General features: G+C 39.4%; 1 protein-coding gene across 3 annotated transcripts in view; it reads left to right on the forward strand.

The window, feature by feature from the left end:
• The first annotated feature begins 4334 nt into the window (after positions 1-4334).
• gas7a (growth arrest-specific 7a) overlaps positions 4335-21180 on the forward strand; it is a 47019-nt gene continuing 30173 nt past the window's right edge. Inside the window, exons 1-5 of one of the 3 annotated variants that reach the window (XM_051886523.1) lie at positions 4335-4559; positions 10104-10227; positions 13944-14012; positions 15939-16024; positions 19507-19575. In XM_051886523.1, coding sequence (XP_051742483.1) covers positions 4557-4559; positions 10104-10227; positions 13944-14012; positions 15939-16024; positions 19507-19575 — 351 coding nt within the window. In that variant the 5' untranslated portion in view covers positions 4335-4556. Of the gene's footprint in view, positions 4560-10103; positions 10228-13943; positions 14013-15938; positions 16025-16327; positions 16576-19311; positions 19576-21180 lie in introns of those variants that run through there. The other 2 variants (XM_051886525.1, XM_051886524.1) reach the window with 2 other exon arrangements.

A 21180-nucleotide genomic window follows, 5' to 3' on the forward strand; every position in this document is an offset into this window, starting at 1 on the left:
TAGGAGAGCTTACAGTTGCAATATAATGAGTCAAACCTGCTTTATAAACATAAATAATTGAACATATACATTTTTAAATATGTGGAAAAAAGGACATGAAAAATATAATTCAAGCAGGTTTAATGTCCACAGTTGACAGAAAAGGCCATTTTCTCTGAACTCTATTCATGATTCTGTAAATTTCCATACTTTCTGAGATTGTTCAATTATTTATGTATATTCTGTAATTATGTAAACGCAATTCTCTCAAAATACATTTTTTTTTTTAAAACAAAAACATTCAATATTCAAGACTGTCATTCAGCTCATGACAAAATATAGTTACATCAAGTGCTTCTTGAAATACAAGAACATTAAAAGAGCTTGATTTCTTTTGTGATTTAATAATGCATTTACCAAAACTGCCATCATTACCTTCATTTCTGTAGTTAGAGCGTTGTAGATTGGAAGAAGTTATTGAATTTCCCAGTTAGAATTTCGACTCACTTAAAACTATAATTTTACTCTGAGTGGCTTTATACATGTGGTTTTCCCATTGTGACCTGTTTGTGGTAAATATCTCTTTGATCACTGCACACTGAAAAAAATGATTTATGCTGCTTGTTCAAATTACTTAATTAAAATGAGCTAAAGCAACACAATTCCTACACATTTTGTCCTAACTTAATTTTATCGTGTTTAATCCACGTAAATAGATCTAGTATTGAAGTTTACTTAATCCATTTGTGTTGGGATTACATTAATGAATTTTGTTCAATTAACTGAAAATGGGCGGTGCTTGTTAGTTCCCATCATGCATTGCATATGGCTGGATAAAGAGAGAAAATGTTAAAAAATGTTATGTTATTTTATGTGTTTTGCTGTAAGATGAAAACGGGGGATGCTTGATAGTGTTCAGTGTTCACTTATATTGCAATTATTAGAATGTTTTAAATTTCACTGGGTTACCATTGTAGAGAAGAGTGGGGCATTTGCTTGGGCTCTGGGCTGGTGCTTCATATTCAATTTCAGCTTTGCGGTGAAAGCTAACATTTAATGTGCTAGTGTGTGTATTATTGTTAGCTAATAGGCTATTGACTATTTAGTCCAGTCTAATGAATCAATTACGTAACACACATATGAAGATGAATTGAATGAAAGAACGTATTGGATAAATGGCTGTTTTAAAAGAATGAATCGTGAATCAATGAACCTTATAAAATTCACTTTGAGACTACTTAATTGGGTCACTTAAAAATTACTTAATTTCATCATGTTGAAGTTACATTAACAAATTATATTTGTATAACTTAATTGATTCACGTGGGACCGATGTACACTATTAAATCATATAAATTCAACACACTTTTTTTTTTTTTTTCAGTGCACTAGCTTCTTCTAGCACCTCATAAAGTGCAAGTATCTTCATAAAGCACAGCTTCTAGGAGCCTAGGGAGTGCTTGTATTATAAGGGCACTGCTGTAATCCTGCATGTGTGTCTGATCTGCACATTGTTTATTGACACTGCTTTTAGTCCTTAATGATGTGGTGTACAGTGCACAGTGCCCCCACAATCAGTGGGTGTTTTCTGCCCACAGATAGGTTTGTTTAACCAAAGAGGAGTTGCTGATGTGTCATGCACCAAAGATTCTTTTGTTCATCTCCATTCAGACCAGGAATTAATGTAAATGCAGTCCTGTTTGTTTGAAAGCATGCAAGGGGTCAAGGTTTGGTTGGTTTGTTTGGTCCAGTGACCCCCCTGCTGGTCGATATCATAACTACACCATCTGGCAGTAAAAAGCATCTTTCTCCATTGATGCAGAAGTATCTGTGGATTCAGACACAATCAGATTTCTGCCATTTTTCCACTCTAATAAAAATGGTTCTTTTAAAGGGATAGTTCACCCAAAAATGATCCCATGATTTACTCACCCTCAAGCCATCCTAGGTGTATATGACTATCTTCTTTCAGACGAACGCAGTCGGGGGTATATTTAAAAATATCCTTAGTCCTCCAAGGTTTATAATGGTTGTGAATGGGGGGCCAAAAATAATGCATCCAAAAAAAAAAGTAATCCATATGACTCCAGGGGGGTTAATAAAGGCCTTCTGAAGCAAAGAGATGCATTTTTGTAAGAAAAATATCCATATTTAAAACTTTATAAATTCAAATAACTAGCTTCTGGCGGAAGACCATACACAGAATGTGCAAGTTGGACGCAGGATGTAGGAGTTTTGTAAGCTTAAGCCCGGAACACACCAAGCCGACGGTCGGCCGTCGGGCATTTTTTGTGTGTCCACCGACTAAGTTTCCTCAGTGTGTTCCGCATCGTCAGTTGTCATCGAAGTTGGTCCTCGTCGGCTTTTTTTCGGCCAATTTGACATGTTAAATCGGCGACGGGCCGTCTGCGAGAGAGAGAACTCTGATTGGCTGTTTAGTATAGCAAACCAGTCAGTTCACGAGAATACAAGCAAAAGTTATGAAAGCAAGCAAATAAGTCATGACGGCACAGACAGAAGGTTGTTCTAATTTTATGTCATCTTACCTGAGCACTCGAATGCATGAATATTTTCATAATAACATGAGCGGAGTGAAATAAAGAACGTGATCAGTATGATTGATATAGAAAACAGTAAGCAAGAGCTGCTTTGTTTATGGTTTGTATACATGCAGTCTTAGTTTCACTTTTTGTTTTTGAATGACGAATATAGACAAATATATCTGCTTAAATAAACAGTTATCTCCTTTATATGCAGGCGCACAACGCGCATGCTAGTTAACAGTCGGCTGAAGTTCTTTCGGTGTGTTCAAGCACATATTTTTTCCCTGATGCAGCCGACATGAGCCGACAACATATATCTGACCGTCGGCTTGGTGTGTCCCGGCCTTTAGACGTCTCTCGCGGATCAAACACGGGCCTCGAACCTGGGTCTCTGGCGTGGGAGTCGGACGCTCTAACAAGGAAGCTAAAGGCTGCAACCTCTAGCGTCAGTCGCTAGAGAATCTCTTGAAGTCAGAGGAGTGAGGTTTACTTGCACAGCGACTACTAGCTGGCCTCCATTACATGTTCGTCTGAAAGATTTTCAAGAGTGCAATAATGACATATGTTGGTGACTAGAAAAATGCAGCAGTGCACCAGTGATGACTTGAGCCCATCAGTCCACAGGAGGCAATGTCTTAAATGGCACTATTGCGGCAAGTGTTGCAGTCTGCAGTTTACTTGCGGAATTGGGTTACTTTTACATTTTTGCCGTGATTTTTACTGGGTGACCCCCCGGAACAAGTTTTTTTCTGGGGACATCACTTTTGGCCACTACTGTATGGCAGTTCATTGACTTTCCAAATTACCTTCAAACCATGCAGCAAAAGGATTGCAAGCTTCCCTGGAATTGTTGATCTCACGTTCACATTATTACTCCAACTGCAAATGAGGAGACATATATCGAAAGAAATGGAGGGACAGAAATATCGATAGAAATGTTGTGTTTCCAAATGAGACTGTTTCTGGATGTGCCAAAAAGAGAACATTTTGTCCCAAAACTGAAGCGAAGTGCACTTAACATTTATTGTCACCTGCAAGTATTCATAGAGAAAGTTGAGGAAAGAATATGCATCAAGTCATTTTAAAACACATATGCATTAAGGGTGGAAACTCTAGATTTAAAACTATTAGAATTAGTTACTTGTAAGACGGACTTGGTCTGTAGTTGCACAGCATATTTGTTTTAAATTATTTGTTTAGCCTGCTCCTTCATGTTATTTCAAGTAGAAACCATGAGAAAGTTATATTTTTGTGGTCTGTGGTCACCCAATTACAAAGATAGTTGTCGTATTCATTTCCTCTAGACTTCTGTTACATCCAAGGATGTGTCAGATTCCCTGCCAGTTAGTGGACTTGAGTTTGTGCAGGAAAACTTTCCTTCCAAATGCCCCATTTAGGCTGCAGTCTCAAGACAGCATTTTGTCTTCTGTCTTCCGCCCTTCCTTCCCTTTTAGTGATCCTTCTTGTCAGCTGCAAGAACACAGTAGAGCACTTCTAGCTCTGTTTGAGAGTGTCATTAAAGGAGGAAGTGAGGGACTGCATGGGTAGCAGGCGCCGCACACAAGGGTCAATTTGATTTAGTAGAAAAGGAGAGTTTGACAGCACAAAACGGGCCTTGTTGCTTAACAGAGTGCCTTCGGCCCATCCACACAGTGTCAGACATTGTATTGCTGCTCAGTCCTCAGAGAACAGCCAGATTACGGCACTAGGTCTCTTACATCTGGAACTCCCAAACAAAGGCTTTCAGAAATCACTCCAGCCCAGAAACAGAGCAAGACATTTTTTGTCTGACCCCTTTTTGGGAAACTTGAAGAAAAAAAAAAAGTGCTTAGTGACATTCAGGGTAGTAATTCTTTCTGTGTCTTTCGCACTGACCATAGGTCATTTGATGCATGAAGGAGTGAGAAGTTCCATGTGTGAGAAGTTTGGCTGCCTCTCTTGAGACACTTGGACGGCTCTTAGATGTGCACAGTGCCGTATGTACTTTAAGTGGACTTCTTTTCACATCGCTGAGAAAGGCTTGATTGAAGTATTATGGTAAGAGCTTTGGTTCAGTATGATTTAAAGGTAAAATTTATGTTTTTAAACAGTTTATGCCTCTTTATAGGTCTATGTTTACACATAGTAGTCATATGTGTGTTACTTAAAGAAATATTATGGGTTAGGTGCAGTCAGTGGAATTTGTAACAATGTTGATTACCAAAAAAAAAAAAAAACTGGTTACAGTTAGACACTTAAAACTTTACAGGATTTAACTGTATCTGATCTGGGAGTCGGCCATTTTAAGGGCTGTCTCAATCGCAGAATGCTTCCAGGGCACAATTCGTGTACACGATATACTGATTCACGAACTCAGGAGCAAGGGAGCTGATTGAGACGCACCCCATGTTTCAGCTCTTCAGGCATTGTGAGCAGCTGCAAACAGTATTATAGCTATGGTAACAATAGCAAGTCCAATAACAATTGAACAGTAAAATGCTTTTTTTTTTTTTTTCTTAGTTTGAAGGACATTATAGGGATCTAATAACCTTTTTCCACTATAAAAAACTTTTTTTTTGCAATTGACAGCTTCTTCATGGAATCATAGATGTCAATAAAGAATGTTTATTTTCACTTCAAATTACACTAAAGGGTAAATTCACTAAAAAGTTTTCTATTCATCATGCTGTACAGCCTCAGTAAAGTATGTCAGATTGCGGTAGTCTGCTGCAGCCATCATAACATCACTCTCAACCAACCTGCAAGATAAGAATTTCATAGTTTAAATTGCATTCAGCACTGATTTTTTTGGCCGTGTTTGTGCCTTCACCTTTTTATAGGTTTCCTTAAGTGATTTATAGGATTCCTTAAGTGAATTGGGTGCTAAAACAACACAAATAGAATGTGCAAATAAATATGTATTCCTTCCTTTGTGTCTGCCTCTAAGCCTGTGTTCGCCTATTTCAGTTATTTCTGCATATTCTTTAATGAAGTGCTGTCAAAACACAATAATTGTATCAAATTTCAGACCTGGCCATTGCATCTCTGAGAGTGTCTGCATTCTCAAGCCCCTGCTGTTGACCTTCCCCATTGTCTCTTTAAATCCTCCTCTTGTCTTGAAGGAGAACAGAAGAAGCCCACATGTCAAATGAAGTCTGGTTTGTTTATAGTCGTGTTCATTAGCTTTCCCTAGTAGTAGGGCTCTTCTGATGTTAGGATTTGGGCCAAAGCAAATTCCCTCGTACATTTGTGAGAAGGTTCTGTAAGTAGCCTCTGATGAATACAGCTCAGCTTATGAATTGAGTTAATCTTTTTTAAAAATCGGTTTCATTTAAATGCCATTGACTCCAGCTCTACTATTAGTATCCATAGAAACCAACTGGCCACATATCAGTGGCAATATCATATTATGATTTCTGCTAGAATAATATGTTTGGCTTAGTGCCTGCCCATCACTGAAAATCACAACAATGTTGAGTCTAAATTTAGGATGTGGTTAAAAATTGCTCTATTTGTTGAATTTGGCATGGGCCATCTCTTGCAAAACTGAACTTTATAATTATTACACACATAATCATAATATAATCATAATATAATCACATAAAACATAATCAGCGAATTTGTGTGCCAATTTTGGAATATTATTGTGTTTCAACCACACCACATGTATAATGTATTTCTGTGAGGTTCATTTAATGTCACAGTAGAATGATATCTTGAACTAACAGGGATACACTGTCAATGTAATAAAAAAGTAATTACTTTCCAAATAAAACTTTAAGAGTTTTATTAGTAAAATGACAATAACTAATTTAGATCTATTAACATAATTTATATTAATAATTGTGTTTTTATAATATATTTTACAGTATTTTTCTAACACTGCATCAGGGCTATTATCATTAACTACTAAAATTAAAAAATATTGTGGTAATTGAAATAAAGCTAAAAAAAAATACATAAATACTAGAACACCTAAACTACAAACATTTAGAAATGTTACCTTGGCAGCTGATGAATTTTTTCTATTAAGGACTTTTTCTAAAGTAATTTACTTACTGGATATTTAGAAAAAGAAATCTGTAGTTAAATTCCATCAACCATAGAGGCCGCTTAAATGCTTTTTAGTTGCTTTTGCTGACAGATACTTCCCTTATTCCTGGGTTTCACTAAAAGTGATTGAGTAGATGAGGGAGATATGGAAGGACAGATGTAGGTAGAGAGGTTCAGACAGAGAGAAAATGTGTGGAATCTCTTTTATGTTATGCATCAAAAGAGGGATCAGTCCACAGTGGTCCTCACTGACTGCTGCTGTAAAATGCATCATCGCCTATGCTATTCAGTTAATATCCCTTGATGTATTTTTGTCTTATTCTATGAGCTGTCGCTCTGCTCTGTGATGAGAGATGGCCAGTGTTTTTTTTTTTTGTTGTTTTTTTTAAATACTGTTCAATTCCTGCTCTACAAATGGAATTGCTAAATTAATTTAGTTTTCAAACAGGTTTCCTGAACAGTTCCAAATGGTCATATTTATATGCAAGTAACACAATTGGTGACTTGTATATTGCTGCTCCTTCAGTAAATACCTATTATTATTATTATTATTATTATTAACAGAATAATAACATTTTTAAATGTATCATTAAACAATTTTTTAAATAATCATAACAGGAGTAGTCAAACATAACAGATTTGGCATCAGCACAAAGTCAATACTGGACAAAACTGAAATGAAACAGGGCAGAGCCGAAGGGACTAACACCGCACCGCACCGCAACAGCTAAAAGCTGTCTACACTGAACGCGACAAGCCGACCATTGCAAAGCACTTGGACTATGTCAGAAATCGAATGGGCAATCCGTTTACTGCCGGGAATTTGTTGCATTGCGTGATATCCAGTGTAGACATTATCACTGATTACAATGGGTTCTATTGTCTTTTGACGCGTCGCGTCACGCCGCTCGCGTCCGGTGTAGGAGGGCCAAGTCCTCCACCTCAAGCTCGAGGGACCAAGGTGGAGACAGAGGCTCATTGGACTGGGGTAGAGCTGGTGGGAGCCAAGGTGGAGCCAATGGGTCGACAGGCTAAGGCAGAGTCCAGGGCTCAGAGGCCCGTGGTGGAGCCAGGAGATTGACACACCAGGGCAGAGCTGGAGACTTGGAAGCCCAAAGTGGGTCAGAGCAGCATGGCAGGATCACAGAAGGCGGAGCCGAGGGGCTAATGGGAGACAGCAGGGGTGAGGCTGAGGAACTGGATGGCTTTGGCAGAAGAAGAGGGAGAGAGAGGCTGGGTGTGACAAAGGAGACTTGGAGCTGGGTGGAACCAACGGTGACAAAGGAGACTTGAAGCTGCATTGGACCAGTGTTGACGAAGGAGACTTGGAGCTGTGCGGGACCATTAGCGACGAAGGAGACTTGGAGCTGGTTTAGGATCATTAACGACAAAGGAGACTTGGAGCTGCGTGGGACCAGCGTCGACGAAGGAGACTTGGAGCTGCTTGGGACCAATAGTGACGAAGGAGACTTGGAGCTGCGTGGGACCAATGGTGATGAAGGAGACTTAGAGCTGCGCAGGACCAGTGTCGACAAAGGAGACTTGGAGCTACGTAGGACCAGCATCTATGATGGAGACTTGGAGCTGTGTGGGACCATCGGTGACGAAAAAGACATAGAGCTGGGTGGAACCAGCAGAGATTTGGAGCTGGGCGGAACCATTAGCGATGAAGGAGACTTGGAGCTGCGTGGGACCAATGGTGATGCAGGAGACTTGGAGCTACATGGGACCGGTGTTGACGAAGAAGACTTGGAGCTGGTTGAGACCATTAGCGACGAAGGAGACTTGGAGCTGCATGGGACCAATGGTGATGAAGGAGACTTAGAGCTGTGCAGGACCAATGTCGACAAACGAGACTTGGAGCTGCACAGGACAAGCATCTACGATGGAGACTTGGAGCTGTGCGGGACCATCGTCCATGAATAAATAGTATTTATGTGACCTGACGGTGGGGCGGAAACATTTATGACGTAGTCATGCATATTTGGTAGACTGTCTCATTATAGCGTTTAATGCTGAGGAAGACTCAAGTCTAGATGCCTCCGAAGGTCTGAACTAAGAAGGACACAGCCTCAGTAGGATGCAGCCTTTCATTTGAGAAGCACCCATAAGGCTGGGTGGAACCAGCAGCGATGAAGGAGACATGAGACTGAATGGCATCAGTGGGGACTGTAGACCACAAAACACTACATCATCCAGCTCATCTAATAGTACATCAGTAGGGACCCAGCTCAGCATACTCACTTTAGTGGCCAGAGAATGGGTGAGACTCCTCTATGCCCGCGAACTACCCTCTGGGATAGACATTGAGGCCGGCTCACACACCTGGTCAGACTCGACTGACTTAGGCTCTAGGCCTGCGGTGGGCTCTGGCTTTGGGTCCATGCCGGGTGCGGGCAAGAACATCAACAACAGGTATGCGAACTCCAAGTAGAAGAGGATGAATTCTTTCCATGTGAGATTCCCCATCTCTGGTAAGCCCAGCCACCCATAATTAGCTCAAATCCATAAAAATGATTTTAGAGTGGTGTCATGAAGGTTGGAGAGCTTGGCCAACTCACGGAACTGGGCAGACTACCCCTTCTCAAACAAGATCATTAAAAAGACTCTGCTAGATCCATGTTTTTTGTGTTCCAGTATTCTGTAACATCAGATCAGGCAAAGGAGAAGGAGATGGAGAGGTGTATCCAGAAGCAGACATAGAACTTTATTTATAAACAAAAACAAAGAAGATAATCCTCATATCAGGAAACACGGGGGCAGATGAGCTAAATTAACCAGACACAGGTGAACTGAATGGGATATAATCAGAAACCATAGCTACAGAGGGAACACAGGAAACGAGAAGACAGGAATAATAGAACAAAGTGAATATAGTCCTTTAACACAAAACATGGCAGACCGTGACAATGTCTTAGTAAGATGATATTTAAATGCTTAAAAGAATGTAGTTTTATTGTGGGGCTAATTCCACATTACGTTATGTGTTAAACAAATGGTACAATAAACCAGGGGTGGGCGATATAGCAAAAATATCTTATCACATCTTTTTTTTTTTTTTTCAGGCAGGATCACGATCCACAATTTTATCACAATTCTTTTTCATGTCGGATTTTCAGACTATTTTGGAAGTCACTGAGCAATACAGCCAAACTAATTTCCTTATTTTAAACATGTAGCCTTACAAGGTAACAAAATAAAAAAAGATAAACCATGACAGACCATTTAGGCCAAAGTAGGGGTGGGGTAAATCGAGTATACTGACACACATGCATTTCATAATATACTGACACGCATCCAAACTATTTACATTCACTTAAGATATAAATGACTGTGTTTATGCAAATCTTGTGTGTATGTGACAGTTTAAGCGCAATAAGACATGAAAGAGAACTTAGTTCACAACTCATGCGCTCTGTGACAGGCTTTTATTGTGTGCGCGCTTCGGGTGTACGCGCTCATAAAGCTTGAGTCATTATAAATTAATTTATTTATATCTGTTTATATTTATATCTACTGTATGTATCATGTTGCTACTTGTTTCTGTAGCAGCAGCCGGTAGTCTCCTGCTGTATGCCAACAGAGGAAATCGAGAATGCGTCTCTTCCTGTGGGTTGGAAGAGCTACAGATCACCTGAGGGACGGAAATACTATGTCAACACAAGCACTAAAGGTATTACTGATGTCTTCTGTGTCTTTGTATATGTCAGTAAGCTTGTTTTGACTGTCTAGAGTTTGAGCAGTATGTTTTTGGAAGATGATATATGTTTTTTTTAACTCAAAATGTATTTAGTATTACTGACAGTGAGTGTTCAAGCCAACAGTCAGATTCAGATACATATACTGTGCAAATGTACAAACATAATAAGCTGCCAAAGCTTTTTCTTGTCCCTCCTTGGAATAGGTTCGGAGAATCTCTAGTGCTTTTTTAAGAGACGAAAACAAAAAAGAATTTCAGTGAAAGATATTAGAAGGCATTTTCATTTTTTTTTTTTTCTGAATTGGATCATTGTTTTTGGATTGTCTTTAGAGATTTGAGAATGAAGCAGCATATTATCCACAAAAAAGGTACAGGTTTTCCTGATAACACTGCAACCCACTGCATCTTTTGCCAGCATATCTTTTTGTTGCTGATAAACCGATGCTTTAGGGCAATGTGCCATAAAGATTAGGCAGCGGGTATTTGCACTAAGTGCAAATAGCGATAGATGCTATTTACACTAAGTGAAAATAGCATATTTTCTTAGCGATAGATGCTATTTACACTAAGTGCAAATAGCTGTAGATGCTATTTACACTAAGTGACAATATACAATACGCTGTTTACACTAGGTGAAAATAGCGATAGATGTAAAAGTGTCATTATTTTGTAATAAGAGTAAATAGTAATTAGATGCTATCTATACTTTATATTGGCAGATACTATTTGCACCTCAGTATTTTTGTACATTAACAGGATGCAATAATATCATAGAGTGTATATTATTATATTTATTAAAATTATTAAATGGATGCTGCCTTATTAGGAGAATAAAAACCCTCCCTACACCTTCCCCTAACCCTACCCAATAAACATGTTTAATATTATTAAACACTCGTTCGCAGTTTATTTCCACTTTTAGGACATTCTTTCCATTTTTACTGAAAATAAATGCGAGCTCGGCAAAAGGTAGATTCAAACTCGTGATGATCATGTTAAAAGCCAGGACTGCGCGTCTTGGTACAGTGATGGCATCCTATATAATATTTCAATTTTAGTTAGTCTGAAACAAATGCAGTGGTTTTCTGATCCCTGTGCACATGACATGAATGGTCTCACACACACACACACACACACACACATATATATATATATATATATATATATATATATATATATATATATATATATATGAACGTAAAAAAGCTTTGAGCTAATTTCTTTGCCCTTTCTAAATTTATCTCGTTTATTGGTCTTTCCGCTGCTGCTGCGGTATCAGTCTTATATACCACAGTGATTCATTCATATACCCTCAGGCTCCTTTTTACATGTGTGCGTTGCCTGATAAAAATTCGAAACGTTGATAAGGTATCTCAGTATGTTGTTGTATAATCATAGAATCCAGTTCTTCCTCGTACAGCACCACAGGCTGGAAAACTTCATTAGCATTCTCCATCATCTTTATAGCCTATTCATCTGAAGAGGGACAAATCGAGCTGATCTGGATTAATCTGATAGTCTCATGTCCCTTCTCACACACTCGCACACTGTTTTCATCTTTCTTCTTTCTCTTTTTTTGAAAAACCCCAGCATGCTGCCCGGGACGTATAAAGCTGTAATGACCTCTTGTTTTCCACTGAAGCGTAATTGAAGTGAATTTTGAATTCATGGCGATTTAGTCATGCTAACTCTCAGCAATTTAGAAGTGCAGATGCCAAAGAACATTTTGTTTAATGCAGGATAAAGACCAGATAGAAAGACAAACTACTTTATAAAGGCATGTTCAGTGAATATATTCCCCAAACAATATTGGCGCTGTAATGTAGTAGTTACAAAGATATCCAGCCGAATCTTGACAACTTTGTGCGAAAAGCCCTTTTGTTTGGGATTTTATTTGATATCCTGATGTTATTTTTGCTCTTCAGGAAGGTTAAACTTTACTTTAAAACAGCCATGCTGTTCAAAGGTCCTTTGTAAACATGTGCTGTGTATTTCTGTTCATTCTGAGCTGGCAGCCAGCATGATTCTCCAACAGTCTGGCACTAAACTATGACTGCCCTGTAAACACTGGCAGAACTGTCCAGAGGCAATCTTTGTGTACAGTGCCGCAGCCATGTGCTGCTACACTGTAAACACTTTCACTCTATGCTTATGCTTTGAAAAAATGATATACTGTTGTCTATTAAGGACTGCTTCTTATATGATCAACTAAAGTGGACCTGCATTAATTTTAGCATGTATGTTGAATAGCCAGATGTATATTGGAAATAATTTAAAGGGGCCCTGATATGCCATTTTTTGCCCTTTTATTTGCCCCAGTCTTGTTTTTGTCTACTAGAACTGGTTTTCATGCTTGAAAGTTTTTTTTTTGTTTGTTTTTAAAAAAACACATTATTAATCCCATATTTGATATTGTTGCAGCACCTCTCTTCCCAATCTGTCAGTAATGCTCAGTTTAGTTCCTGTCTCTCTGAAGCCCCTCCTTCCGAAAAGTTCAGTGTGCTCTGATTGGTCGGCTGGACCACTGTGTTGTGATTGGTCAATTGCTTCGAGCGTGTTTGGGAAATGTCACGCTCCTTACCATAACCGCGAGTTAGGCCTAGGTCTCACCCCATTTTGCATATGCCTTGGGTGGAAATTATTTAAATGAGGGATATTTTGATGTGTTCATTCCCAGAAGAAATGCAAAAAAGCAAAGTTCTGCTTCATAGGCTTCAAAAGGAAATGTGATTTAGTCAAGTTAAGTCATCTTCATTTATATAGCGCTTTTCACAATACAAATTGTTTCAAAGCAGCTTCACAGTGATAATAGGAAAATTAATGGACAGAGGTTGTTTTGGCTTTACAGCAGCTCTAGGAAGAAGTTATTATCGAGTAGGTTTTTGATTGAATCAGTCCTGTTATTAACTTAGGGGCTGCTTAAATGACACCTTTTTAACTGAAAACAGAAAACTTTTAATGCGTTCTTGCCATTCATTTACGTGTTTAGTCTATAGGTTTGTGCGTTTAAATGTGTATGTTCGCAGACGCTTAGTTTACACATGGAACAAACACTGGGTCAAAAATTGTATTAGTTTTAGTTATAATACCAAATTAATTTGCAGGAAAATACTATACCGTAGTGTTTGATTGGAGGTGCAACAACAAACAACAACAAAACAAATGGGCAGCAGTTTAATTTCACTTATAGAAGATTTTAAACCTTTTGTTTTAAAAACTTTTTGTTTTGAAGTTTTTTTTTTCTCTGCTGTTCATTACCCCATCACAACTGACCGAGAACCACTGCTATACATCCCTGGATGCCCTATCTGAGGCTGATTAGAAAACTGTTTGCACAAGAATGTTTCTGTGTGGGAAAATCGTTTTTGACTGAATGCTTGGAATGAGGGATGCTGTTTTGCAAGAGTTAGCATAAAAAATCCATCTTGACTCACGGGAAACATGGGCCGACTGTGTAAGAAAAATATGGTAACAATTTTCAGTCATGGCTGTGAAAAAGAAAAATTGCTTTTGCAATGTTATTCAGTAACTACCCCCAACTTGGGCCGACTGTGAGGGATAGTCTCACATATATGTGTGCTCTCCTAAACCAAATGTATTACCCATAAGCAATCAAAACTAGTAAGCACTAACAAAATGAGTGGGGCATCATACTGTAAATAATATAAAAATGCCTGTGTTTGTGTTAGAGACAACTTGGGAACGGCCAAGCACATCCACCACCATCTCAAAGGCTACTGGGTCTCACCAGCATTCAGGTAATATTTTGACAAGGGCTTGGGAAAAATATTGATTTTCAATTCAATAAAATAACCTTTACAATTCACATAATTCAAAGGTCACCGTGAGTCTAATCTTAACTGAATCACAATGTTTGTGACTCAACAAGGCTGCATTTTTTTAATGCTACATGCTAAAAACTATTGGAAAAACAGTCGAAGCAATTGTTAATTACGCCAGGACCAACTGTCCACATCTGCCCATAGAGTTAACAGATTCTACAGTTTGCATGATATATTTAAGATACAACCTAAATAAATGTATACACAGTTAAGTTAGTGCTAAAACATGCAATGACATATATATAGACCAATAAATCGAGATTTGACCATTTTAAGATGATCATCATTGGTTCATAACTTTATCATTACCTGTTTTGGCAATTAACAATTAAAATGAAAATGTAAGTTTATGCAAGTTTTAAGAAAAGGGTATTTGAACACGGTCATCCACATACAGTACACAATTTCATTAGAATGAACTATATGAATAATGCAATGCTAATCAGCATAGCCTTTATTATTGTATAGAATAAAAATAATATATTTTCTGTCTCATTCTGTGATAAAAAGCTACATTAGGTCACAGATAGAAGTTATTTCAAACACTAGACTGATGTTATATAGCGAGTTTGGAGCAAACATGGTATTAATCTAATAAATTGTTGTGTTTTGATGCTATGCTAAGATAACATGCTAGCTAGCCTTTATGCAGTGATTGTTTTATGACTAATTTTGAAGAGTAAATCCACCTAAGATCAATGAAATGTTTCTTAATTTAAAGGGCATTTGATACAAAGGCAAAGAATGGGAAAATTTGATCAAAGAAATAAGGGATTTTTATTCACACAGTTTTAATCGCCTTAAGTCGCTCTCTACTGCAGTTATCAACAAGCGTGTCATTCCGGCATCACAGGCACCTCACAGCAGTCACCTCTGAAATCACATTAAATGATCAAATAAAGCTTTGGACAAAGTCTGCCAAAATATCTTCAATGCATGAAAAAACAATCCAGAAGTTGAATGGTGGACAGAGGTAGAAGAAGAAGGGGAATGTGATAAAGCTGTAGAGAGAGTACAATGTGGACAGAGACAAAGGTGGTGGACAGAAATCTTGAGAGAGGACAGAGTGGACAGATGTGTTGACACAGGTCAAGGGAGAAGGCATTATGGAAAAAAGGTATAAAGAGAGAGGACATGTTGGACAAAGGTTTAAATTGAAGACATGTCAGAAGACAACAGGCACAGACAAGGCAATAGCAGCAAGAATGTCCCAGTATTTCAGGAGACTAGTTTGTTTATCAATGCTGGATGTCAGTGCTTATATCAGGGAAGGGTGGCTCATTAATGCTCTGACTGTGTGTGTTTCTTCAGCCCTGAGGGAAGGAGAAGGACAGCTCAAAGAAGAACAGCATTGTGCCACAGCCTCCATCATAATAATCACTCACCACTGGACACAGTCACTGAACACGCACACACAGGCTGTTCAGCCTTAGCAAGAGCTGAACGTTAGCCATCTGTGGGCCATGGGGCCAGACTCAGCGATATGATTACCATTTGGACATAATGCATTATCTTGCACATTAGCTTCAGTGTAGTGTCAATAAGGATTTATTAAAAAACAGCAAATGTGACTGTACCTTTATACCTCTCTAGTTGGGTTCTAGCATAAAAAAGTTTGCAACTTTTTTTGACTTGGAGTTCACTTACAAGAACCATCCTCCTAGTGATCCTACTTGTGATTGGCTACAGGGCACAATGGTAATAGCCCATGGGATCCTTTCTGAGATAAAACCAGCCACCTTCTGTCTTGAGCTTTAATCATTTATACACACCAGCATTTGAACATATGTGAGGGAGACATTTGAGGTGAATGAAGACTCACTTTCTGCCTCTATGTTGCAGTAAATGGACGTCAGCCTCTCGGAGCCTCTGGGCGTGTGCTGGAGCATCCAGATGTGTCCCTTAGGAAAACCAACATCAGCAACCAGGTACAGTCCCATTTTGAGATATCACCTGCTCATGAATAAGGAGTAAAGTAACTCTCATCTTCTGTGGAGAATCTGTGGAATGCTTCCAAGAATAAAGCGCAAACAATTTACAGATACCAAATGATTTGGTCTTCCATTGCTGCTTGGATTCTGACAGCAATATGTGAGTCAGTAGATCTGGTGCCATCTGCGCCAATCTGGGGACAGTAACAGTTAAAGAAGATGGTGAAGCAGGGCCAAGTAAAACCCTCCCTATCCCACGTGATCAACGAATAGTCAGACAAGGGCAGCTCATGCCATCAGCAAATGGGAGCGGCAAAGAGTGGGCCATATGGACGGCCCAGTTCTGGATCCTTGTACTCAGTTAGAGTTTGATCTCAGGCCAGGATTGGGAAGGTGTTGGGTTTAAGCGGAGCTGGGGAGGGTTAGACGGATAGGACGAGGGACGCTGGGAGAGTCTGGGGTGCGGAACATTTATCGACCGGGACAGGGTGAGCGGCGAGGAACAGAACCGCAGGTTGCGGGCCTGCGCTGACATGTTCTGCAGGACGGTAAGACAGAAAGTGTGTGGTTGTGCACGTTCATTAGCTTCTCGTTATACGGAGTGCTGTGCATGCTGGATCTTTGGCCATGTATATCGGCCATGTTTTTTTATTAGAAAGATGGAGTGTGCACACATAGGTGTGCAGACTCTCAGCACATAATGCAAACACGCACTCTGCTAGTACAGTTAAGCACAGAGGGGGGGCAGTGTAGTTTGATGCATGCTGGAAGATGTTTGCTTATACCCACGCTAAGCACACAGTCTCTAACACCTGCTAACACAAGGATAGTAATGCAGCGTCTGCAGCTTTAAATAAGGCACATACGGACACTCGCGCTCACCAGTCTTGGACACACACACACCTCTCTTGAAGCACTAATACTGATGCAAAATGATTACAGATACCTTGAAGCATTTGCCAGTCTGAAAGATAAGCTCACACCAGCACACACACTCGTGCGCGCGGTGAGAAATGCTTTGTTTTAGCAGGTCATGTGGTTTGTCTCTGCTGACAGCATGCTGTTGTTTGTAGCTTACCTCCAATGATAATTAGCCCCATTTCACCCCTCCTCCCTCTCTCTCCTCCCCCTCTCCTCCCCTCCTCGCTGCTCAAACACACGTACGCTGTAGAGAAGGAAGGGGGCGTGGTGCCTTTTGAGTAAATCATTTGCCTCCCATCATTTTTCTCTCCCTATATTTTAGATCTTTTTTATTTTTAGGTATTTATATTATTATTTAAATTAGCTGTGTTTGCTAAGACACATCACTATTACTATCGCTTATTAAACTTTGGCTCATTGCGCACCCCGCACCATTTGCACTGTGAATGATACCTCAATTATGTAGATTGTTTAGAAGATGTGTGTTATTACTTTTCTAAAACATATGATGATCTTTTGAATGGTCTTTTTGCCTGGCATGCAATCAAACTAGTGGGGGAAAAAAAAAAAAAATCAGATTTACACTGAAAGAGAGACCCGAGCTATTTCTAAAGACTAGAATATCATAGAGTCTTGGGGGTGGGCTCTTTTGACTTGGATCAGTAAGCAACTGCCTAGCAACCACCCAGAACTCACTAGCAACCACATTACAGCATGATAACAACTACTAAGAGCACACAAAATCTGTTTGTCTTTTTTTTATCTACCTGATTTCTTGAGTGAATTTTATAAAAGAAATGTATAGCCAATATTTTACCCCAAAATCAAGAGAATATATACAGTCAAACCAAAAATCTTTAAGACATTTTTTATATTTTTTATATATTTTTACTAGTGGGTGCAGGAAACTACAGTCTGTAATTCAGGATATCAGAATAAAGTAAACTATGACATATTTTACCCAAAAATTATTCATACAGTGGACTACCAGTAAAATTGAAAAAATTTGGAACCAAAAATTATTCAGACACTGACCATGTTTTGCTTAAGTGTTATCTGACATAATTAAGATTATTTTTTTCTGACACAGTTTAACTCTGAGATCTTGTCATATTTTATTACCATTTTTTAAAACTATAGTGAATAAACTGTATTAATGAATGAAATGTTCAAGGTGTCTGAATACATTTTGGTTTGACAGTGTATATATTTGTGTTTTCATATTTTGTATTTATTTACTTGTTTATTTATTCATTTATTCACTGTGACTTTGTTTACATGATAATTAATCACATTTCCCCCAAAATTTCCATTACTGAAACTTACATTTGTACTTCTTTTACATTATAGTAATGAGAAGAAGATTGTTTTACAGTAGAAAATATGCAATAAAAATTGGAATTGATTACTGCGTTAAAGTATATAAAGTGTTTATGTCTTTCTTTCCTCAGTCAAAAAGAAATGAAGGTTTTTGAGGAAAACATTACAGGATTTTTTTTTCCATATAGTGGACTTCAACGGCTACCAAAGGGTTGAAGGTCCAAATTGCAGTTTCAGTGCAGCTTCAAAGGGCTCTACACGATCCCAGACGAGGAATAAGGGTCTTATCTAGCGAAACGATCGGTCATTTTCTAAAAAAAATAAAAATGTATATACTTTTTAACAACAAATTCTCATCTTGCATTAGCGTCCAAGACTTCACGCATTACATATCACGTTGGAAAGGTCACGTGTGACGTAGGCGGAAGTACCGAAAAACTCTCTCAATTTCTCCTCCAACTTCAAAATCGTCCGACATGGTTTTTACCTTTTTTTTTTTTTTTGTTTTGTTTTTTTGTAAAGGGCATTTGATTTAGTCTTTGCACATTCGCTTTGTAAACACTGGGACGGTACTTCCGCCTACGTCACGCATAACCTTTCCAACGTGATTACGTAATGCGTGAAGTCGTGGACGCTAGTGCAAGATGAGCATTTGCGGTTAAAAAGTATATGATTTTTTTATTTTTTCATTAGAAAATGACAGATTGTTTCGCTAGATAAGACCCTTATTCCTCATCTGGGATCATGTAGAAGCTGCATTGAAACTGCAATTTGGACCTTCAACCCACTGGTAACCACTGTTTTCCTCAAAAACCTTAATTTCTTTTTTTTGCTTAACACTTTCATGAGATTCACCCTCTTTTCTGTTGACCATGTGCCCTCTTAACTGTAATTGAAGTCTTGTGTACCTCACCTACTCTCTCTGCCTAGTTCCCTCTCTCTCTCTCTCTCTCTCTCTCTCACTCCGTCACGCTTCCACGACCCCCCTCCCCCCAAGACCCCCACCCCCCCACTGCCGCCCCCCTCCACACACACGCTCCACTCTGCATCGCTCGCCACAGCAACAGAGCCAGGCAGTCAGACTGCACGCGGGAGTCGAGCAGCAGAGCAGCGGCGTGAAAGTGTAAAAAGAGTGAGATAGCAAGAGAAAGAAAGAGAGCAGGCACGGAGCAATGGAGATGGAGGAAAGCTTTGATGCGGACGGCAGTTTTGATGATGCCTCCTGTCTGTCCCCCCAGAGCCCAGGGTCCACATCCCCGGCCAGGAGGCAGAATAAGGAGAAGGAGATCAAGGAGACCAAAATCACTGTGAGTATTGACAATTGATTAAACCTACACACTTACACTGCTGTCAATTGGATGTATAGATGAGATGCTCTTAAATGCATCAGTCACTCAATTGATCAGCTTTAATGATAACGTCGATCAGAAAGAGCCAGGATGTGCGTGCTTTGCAGAACTGGCCCCTGGGATTTCAAATCAGTGTTTCCCTGAAGTGTTTCACAGATGTGAAACATCTGCTCAGTGTTTTGTGCCACTCTCTTCATTGCTTCGCCTGTGTGTGTGTGTGTGTGTGTGTGTGTGTGTGTGTGTGTGTGTGTGTGTGTGTTTCATGAGTGATGTTGCTGGAAGTTTGTGTGTGTGCTTCTGAGAGTCTGAAGATGCACTATGACTAGTGGATTACATCACCATTGTTTTGCTAAACCATGTTTTAAAGGATTCACCATGGAAGCATTCATTCAAATAATCATTCCGAGATTAATTGCTATGATGGAACTCCCGGGAACTGCTTTGTATGGAACCAAATGGAATAAAACGGAGTGGAAAATATCAGACACTTTTCAAGAACCACTCTGTGTTTGTCTTTAAATTTTCACACTTCCCAAGAGACCACTTGCTATTCCAAATGTTCTTGACCAGAATTCAACCACACCAAGGAAGAGAGTATTTTGAATGCCAACTCAAGATATACGGACACTGTTTTGTGAGATGCCTGATGCTTGACAGTGGGAATCTCGTGCACGTACGCGGCGCTTGCAGCCGCGCCACTTATTTTCAAATTATGTATGCAGTGTGAGTGCGGAGACGTTGCTTTGCAGCTGTATTCGAACCTTGCTTTGATCCAGCTTCACCTGGAAACATTGTTTAAGTCTATATGCTCACATATCCGATGTGCTTTGGGTTTCATAGGAAGCCGAAGATTTCAAAAAACAGTGCATATGGAAATGCAGATATGCTTCATAAAGCAGCACACAGAAGGTCAGATGTTGCAGCCGCATGCCACTGCAGGTCATCTCGCAACGCTGATTTATTCACACACTTCTGAATGAGCCCTAACATCCACTTTGAGAGTGTGGGTGATATTTTTTACGGGTAATTTTCATTCATTAAAACGCACTGATGGTCAGTGGTGATGACTGGCACCTCTTCGTGTAGTTACTACAGTATATATTTACATTAGTATTCAGTGAGCGTGTTTATGGCAGGCTTGGGTTGGTTAGTGTTATGTAACCTGTAGTGTGAGTTATATACAGATATTCTAGTGTGTGTGTGTATAGGGCAGGTGAGGTGTCCGTCAGACGCGAGAGAGACCGCCCACCAGAGAGAGGGAACTAGAGAACCGGGGAAGACATGTCTAGTCCAGTTTCCATGGTGACAAAGGCAATAGTACTGACTAATGGGTGTTGAAATAAAAACACACACAAAGAGAGAAAAAGAAAGAGAGCGAAATGGCAGGAATAAAGGAAAGCTGTCATTCAACCTGTCACTGTTTGTTCAGAGAGGCAGCATACAGTGTGTTTAGTATGCTGCAGTTTTAGCGGCAGGTATAAGACAGACTGCTCCAGTTTCATACGTGGTGTGCGTTAATAAACGTGTCATTTCCTCTAACAAAGGAAGTCTATTCGCTTATTA

Source organism: Ctenopharyngodon idella, chromosome 3 (genome assembly GCF_019924925.1).
Source record: "Ctenopharyngodon idella isolate HZGC_01 chromosome 3, HZGC01, whole genome shotgun sequence".
In the NCBI taxonomy this organism is placed as follows: Eukaryota; Metazoa; Chordata; class Actinopteri; order Cypriniformes; family Xenocyprididae; genus Ctenopharyngodon; species Ctenopharyngodon idella.